The 6190-nt window shown below is 36.4% G+C and overlaps 2 protein-coding genes across 4 annotated transcripts; one reads left to right on the top strand and one right to left on the bottom strand.

The window, feature by feature from the left end:
* The first annotated feature begins 231 nt into the window (after positions 1–231).
* LOC145012650 (putative pectate lyase 18) lies at positions 232–2647 on the top strand. 2 transcript variants are annotated; one of them, XM_078971444.1, is made up of 6 exons: positions 232–380; positions 550–1276; positions 1363–1551; positions 1647–1855; positions 1940–1963; positions 2048–2647. In XM_078971444.1, the coding sequence occupies exons 1-6, from the start codon at positions 256–258 to the stop codon at positions 2478–2480; spliced, it is 1707 nt and encodes a 568-aa protein (XP_078827570.1). In that variant the 5' UTR covers positions 232–255; the 3' UTR covers positions 2481–2647. The 2 variants fall into 2 exon arrangements, with proteins under 2 accessions (XP_078827570.1, XP_078827571.1); XM_078971445.1 differs by lacking the exon at positions 1940–1963.
* LOC145012651 (serine/threonine protein phosphatase 2A 57 kDa regulatory subunit B' beta isoform-like) lies at positions 2528–4905 on the bottom strand. Of its 2 annotated transcripts, XM_078971446.1 has the most exons (3): positions 4694–4905; positions 3279–4582; positions 2528–3201 (listed from the first exon to the last, which is right to left on the bottom strand). In XM_078971446.1, exons 2-3 carry the CDS (start codon positions 4419–4421, stop codon positions 2875–2877), a joined length of 1470 nt encoding a protein of 489 aa, XP_078827572.1. In that variant the 5' UTR covers positions 4422–4582; positions 4694–4905; the 3' UTR covers positions 2528–2874. The 2 variants fall into 2 exon arrangements, with proteins under 2 accessions (XP_078827572.1, XP_078827573.1); XM_078971447.1 differs by lacking the exon at positions 4694–4905 and having other exon boundaries at positions 3279–4681.
* Positions 4906–6190: the final 1285 nt, after the last annotated feature.

The following is a 6190-nucleotide window of genomic DNA, read 5'->3' as shown; positions in this document are numbered from 1 at the left end:
CTCCATATACGAAGGATAATTTGTTAACAAGATAAGAATGTTAATACATTTGAAGGAAATATGCATGGGAGAGAGAAAATTATCACTTAATTAACACCGAAATCTTTTTCTTTACTTGTAATTCAATTAATGATCAAAAATCTCCCGAATAATTCAATTAAAATATTTGATTTTCTCATAGTTATATAAACAAGACACGATGCCTTGTTATCATATCGTACGAAACTTCAAAAGGAGGAGCATCTTCATCAAGAAATGGCTCCTACTAATCTCTTCATTTACATGCTTTTAACTTTTCTAACTTCAACTCTCATTAAAACATGGGCACACCTCCCTCATCAACACCCTGACCCAGAAGCCATTGTTCTGCAACTTCAAAGGTATGCTCAGCAAGCACCGCCATAGTCCATAATCCATCTAAATGTAGGATTCAAGAAAACTCCCATCTGGGTTTTGCTTAATGCCATATTATATAATCTGGGTTTCTTTCTTTATTTTATATATTTCACAAAAAAGTTAACTTTTTTATGTTTCTTGACCCTTGTACAGAAAACTAAATGCTTCAATAACCTCAAGAAGAAGATTGCTCGATACAAACCCATTATTCACCCAATCAAAAGATCAAACTCTTTGCCAGACTGGCAACCCAGTCGACGACTGCTGGCGATGTGACCCAAACTGGGTCAACAATCGCCAGCGTCTCGCCGACTGTGCTATCGGATTTGGTCAAGGAGCAATGGGGGGCAAAGGAGGCCGCTTTTACATCGTCACCGATTCTTCCGATGACCCTCAAAACCCACCTCCGGGGACACTCCGACATGCAGTCATACAAACCGAGCCTCTTTGGATCACATTTGCAAAAGACATGCACATAAATCTTCAAAACGAGCTCATTGTCAGCAGTTCAAAGACCATCGATGGACGTGGGGCCATTGTCCATGTTACCGGGAAAGGGTGTATTGTGATTGAGAATGTCGGGAATATTATCATTCATGGGATTTATGTTCACGACTGTCAGCCCTCCGGGAATGCTAAGATACGGGTGAGTCCATCGGATGTTGTGGGCCGTGGGAAAACGGATGGTGATGGGTTGACGATCAAGGGGGTGAGGAATTTGTGGATTGACCATTGTTCTTTTGCCAGGTGTACAGACGGATTGGTTGATGTCACGGAGGGGTCCACCGCCGTGACTATAACAAACTGCTATTTCACAGAGCATGATAAGGTCATGTTGTTAGGTCATTCAGATGATTATCTAGCCGATGCGGGAATGCAAGTAAGTTGTTATCATTGTTATCATAGTTATCATATTTTATATTCTATAAACATAGCAAGACTTATATATAGTAACTACCTGAATAGGTGACAGTTGCATTCAATCATTTCGGAGAACGGCTAGTGGAGAGAATGCCAAGATGCCGACATGGTTATTTCCATGTTGTGAACAACGATTATACCGAATGGAAATTGTATGCCATTGGTGGGAGCGCAGCTCCCACCATTAACAGTCAGGGCAACCGTTTTGTTGCCATGGCTAATGATCGTAGAGAGGTACATAATTGCTTTGCGTACTATTTAGTACAATATACAACAGGTCGGACTATTTTGTTTTACAAACCCTGTTTGTGTGCAACTTTATTTAACAGGTGACAAAGCGAATGAATGCGAAAGGTGACGAATGGAAGGGGTGGAATTGGAGGTCGGAAGGTGATTTGATGGTAAACGGTGCATTTTTTGTCCCTTCGGGTGCAGGGCTTGAGGTTCAGTATGCCAAGGCCTCGAGTGTTCCACCAATGTCAGCCTACCTTATAAACCAACTAACTAGGCATGCTGGTGTTCTTGTAGGCGCCCCGAGGTATATGTTTTGAATTTACGTGTCAAATTTATTTACTTTATTCTTTTCTTTTTCTTATTTGTTCTATTACTATTTGTTTTGCAGTAGTGTAGTTGTAGGCGCCCCGAGGTATATGTTTTGAATTTACGTGTCAAATTTATTTACTTTATTCTTTTCTTTTTCTTATTTGTTCTATTATTATTTGTTTTGCAGTAGTGTAGGTGAAGATCCTCCGAGTGGGATCACACCACATGGCACAGATCCTCCGGTGATCACTCCACCTGTTGTTGGTCAACCAAGTGGCGAGAAACCACCGCCAGGAACCCTACCACCTTATGGTGCCGGATTCTCTCCAGGAATCCTACCACCTTATGGTGCCGGTTGTGTTCCCGGCAACATACAAGGTGGTAGTGGTGGTGGTGATCCTGATATAAACCCAGGAGCTGAGTATGGGTTTATACCAGGATCACCACCACTACCAGTTGGCGTGCTACAAGGTAGTGGTCCCGGGATGATACCTTTTTGTGGCGGTCCCGGCAGTAGAAGGATTTCAGGTGGAGCACGCTCATCAATACCAACCACCATTTTTTTGTCTTCACTAGTTGTATTATCACTGTTCATGACAATGACTCCAGTGTATTGTTAATTTTCACTAGTGAGTATTAAAGAGTATGACAAATTATGTGTAGATAATTGAGATATAACCATTGATAGGAATTTGTATTCACAAAAAAATATGGCATGTGGTTCATTTGACCACAATAACAGAAAGTTATAGAATTTGAAAACATCCCTATGATGATGTTAACATCATGACCACCTTTACTTATTATCAACAACCCAATAACTCTATTTCAACAAAAATAGCAATTACTCTAAAAGGGCAAACATGGAAAGAAAAAAAAAATAGAGCAAACCGTTGTGCTCTGTTAGGCTGTAGGAGAAAATGACTCATACCTCTGCCCTTTTGGATGTTAGAAAGTAGCAAGAAGAACTCCAGGTGGGAGAAAGGGTAAAAACGGAAAAAAAAAAAACGTAATTTAATTAACCATAACCATATCATCACCTCCACCTTCTGATGCAATTGCTTCAAGTTTCTTCCAAGTCAACTCACGTTTCTCAAGCATTTTATTGGCCATGGCTTCTTTTTCCAAGAACTGATTACTGCATTCTTCAAAAAGGTCTGAATCCATTTCAATGAACATTTTTCTTACATTTCCAGTTAATCCATTGATAGCAGTGTTCCAGTGACCTCTGATGTTCTTCTCCAAGGGTTCAAAGAGGATAGGTAAAATGATGTCTCGATTCTGTGCAATCAAGTCCACTATATGTTCATTGTTCCACAAGAAAAGCACCCTTTCTGCAACCTACAAGTCATCTTGAAATCAACAAACTTTTTTGATATAAAAAGATTACTATGAGTAATAAATAAGTAATAACAAACCTGAAAATTAGGGCTATTAATGCAGCGTCCAATTTGTCTAAAAAGAGGAATCATACATTGTTGAAACTCTGCAGGTTGTGTTGCATCAAGAATTTCTTCCAATTCACCAAGAAACAGAATCTCTTTACCACAGTTAACAACAGGCCAGTATTTCAGTAACCCTCTAATCACAATATCAGCCAATTTATAATCTTTTTCAACAAACTGAATTATACAGTAAGATAACTGTTGATGATAGTAATTAATGAATTTGGCTTTATGAAGTGGTATAAGTGCCCTCACAAGGAACAACTTATGCTCTTCTTTCATTGGAACAGCAAAACCATTTATTATACTTCCAAGAATCTCCAATAATTCACCAAGCCCAGGATGCCTTTCTGTTTCAAATATAAACCTATAAAAGATATTATTTATTGCCTTTCTTATAAAGGGGCGATGAATCATGAATTTCCCATATACACGATGGAGTATGGTCTTTAAATACTCTCTTTCCCTTGGATCTTCTGAATCAAACATATCAAGCAAGTTTAAAACAAATGAATGATCGATAAATCGTTTAGCTACTTTAGTATCTGTATCAGGTGACACCACGTATCTTAAAAGCAACTCATAGACAAGTTGCAGGTGAGGCCATGAAGGTTCTAAGTACATATCATCTTCTTCAGGGTCACCATCAATGGCTCCGGTGTTTTCAAATGCTTGAGGAGGTAAAGCACGAAAGATATTCACTGAAATCATGTTGATCATCTCCTCCTGCATGATCTCGTTCATCTTACTTGAACCTGACTGGACTAACTCAACAAGTTCTTGTAGGTTTTGCCTTTTGATCTCTTTCTCTTTGACTTTCTTCAATGGATCAGAGAAATCAAAAGAAGCAGAACACATACTCACCTTTCTGATAAATAACACATGTCGTTCAGATATCGGGACGTCTTTCAACAAAGGTGTTACCTCGATCACACCAGTCTGAGGTGCAGGGTTTCGACTGATAGCCTGTGACTTTGTGTTGGTGAGCTGAGCAGGGGGTATGGCCGAACGTGAAGCATGGTTTACAGTCACATCAGATGGAGCATTAGGTCCTGGAGGTGGTTCAATCACTTCGGGTTTCGAACCCTTTTTCATCCCTTTAATGATCTTAAACATATTTACAGATTTCCCACAGCCTAATCCGAAGAATCAAACTCTCTTTCAATCGTATTCCCTGTGTCAACTTCTACTTCATCACGGTTTATGCATCTACACCCATATGTATATGGAATAATCTATACAGGCTCGTTGTAGCAATCGATCAACCAATTGAAACCCTTACACGATTTAGGGAAAGAAAAAGGAGTATAAGTTAAGGAATTATCCAGTTTGGAATAAGAATCAGTTAAAAGAAGAGAAACCGAATATCAAAAAGAGAAAGATTGTACCTTGTTGATTAGATTGAAGGAATAAGAGATCCGAAAAGAGAGAGATCCAGAAATAGAAAGCATCTGCAGAATTAGGTTTTTCAGTTGGATGTAAGGATAGAGGAAGGATTGATTAACACGAATTTATCGATTCAAAGTATGGAGATTATTAGGGATTGGGATTGGGATGTAGCAAGGGAGAAAGAGAGGGGAAGACAACTATAATTATCTCCTTTTAACAGAAAATTGAACGAACATATTTTTTACTTATAAAAATAAATTAAAATCTCCCATGTAAAATATATTTTCTTACTTTTCAAAAATCAATATTGACAATTTTATGTTACTAATCATAATTAAATGGATGAGATATTTTATAAAAACGAATTTTAAATTTTAAATAAGCAGAACATGTTATTTATTTATTTATTTTGAACAACATGTTATTTATTAACAATCTTTGTTATTTTATTAAAAAAAGCCATAATATATAGCTTCCAAATGTAATATGCACTTGTCAATCCTATTCCCTCTCTCTTTTTTTAGTAGTTTGAATAAAATAAAGAGACTTAATTAATGGATATGATTGTTTATTTATAAATGCTAACAACTCTTTATTACTAATTTAAAATAATTTTTTTTTAATTTTTATCAAATAATAAGGTATATTTTTGCAGCATAAGCTTTTAATTAAAGAAAACCCTTACACATTTTATATTATTATAAAAATATAAACATTGATTAATTCTTTGTTAATAAGTCAATCTTGACGATAATTCGAAACATTAATCCATGAAAATGATGTTGTCATTCTACATATATTGTGTCATCATTTTTTATGATTCTCAAAATTTAATTTATGATTTATTTTTAACTGGTGCATAACTGTCGTGTGGTACTATATAGTTTAATATAAACTGGAAATCTGGAATTTATTTATGATAAAAAGTATTTTATTTTTATTTATCAATCTAATTAAATGAACGAAAAATTGCAGACCCTTCAATTTTCCTTAGCAATTTTAAATTTTAAATTTGAAATTTTTTTTTCTATTTTCTTGAATTTTAAAGAAGCTTAATTTATGTTTTTTTTGGTCCTACACTAGTAATAGTGCTACTCAAAATTAATTGATATTGGAATTAGAGATTTAATTGCGCAATATGAAAGCTTGGAAAAGCTTTGTAAGTTTGTAACTTTGTATTGCTGTTATACAATGGGCAGAAGCCCAGTTTTAGGAAAATATAACAATCTGCTAAGGAGGGGTCCTGTTCGACGTTCGACATGCGTGGTTTAGACTTAAGAGCCGCATAAAAAGACCGGTTTTGTACCGGACCTTAAAAAAGATTAAGACCAAACCATTCTAAAACGAGACCGAACGGTAAAAGACCTGATCGAAACCGGTCCAAAAAAATCGGACCGTTTCGAGACCACTGTTCCGAAACCGACACAAGACCAATGCGAGACTGGTCTAAAAAAACCGATAACTAAAGTTTATCAACATATCATTTTTGTGGTAAT

This window comes from Lactuca saligna, chromosome 8 (genome assembly GCF_052625555.1).
Source record: "Lactuca saligna cultivar CGN05327 chromosome 8, ASM5262555v1, whole genome shotgun sequence".
Lineage (NCBI taxonomy): Eukaryota > Viridiplantae > Streptophyta > Magnoliopsida > Asterales > Asteraceae > Lactuca > Lactuca saligna.
Note: the sequence above shows the minus strand (reverse complement) of the source record. Positions and strands in the feature narration are given on the sequence as shown.

Excerpts from the sequence above, each read along its gene's own strand:
- LOC145012650 (XM_078971444.1), top strand. The coding sequence starts at position 256 with ATGGCTCCTACTAATCTCTTCATTTACATGCTTTTAACTTTTCTAACT. Across the intron at positions 381-549 it reads ATTGTTCTGCAACTTCAAAG|AAAACTAAATGCTTCAATAA; the intron begins GTATGCTCAGCA and ends ACCCTTGTACAG. Across the intron at positions 1,277-1,362 it reads TAGCCGATGCGGGAATGCAA|GTGACAGTTGCATTCAATCA; the intron begins GTAAGTTGTTAT and ends CTACCTGAATAG.
- LOC145012651 (XM_078971446.1), bottom strand. The coding sequence starts at position 4,421 with ATGTTTAAGATCATTAAAGGGATGAAAAAGGGTTCGAAACCCGAAGTG. Across the intron at positions 3,202-3,278 it reads TTAATAGCCCTAATTTTCAG|GTTGCAGAAAGGGTGCTTTT; the intron begins GTTTGTTATTAC and ends GATGACTTGTAG.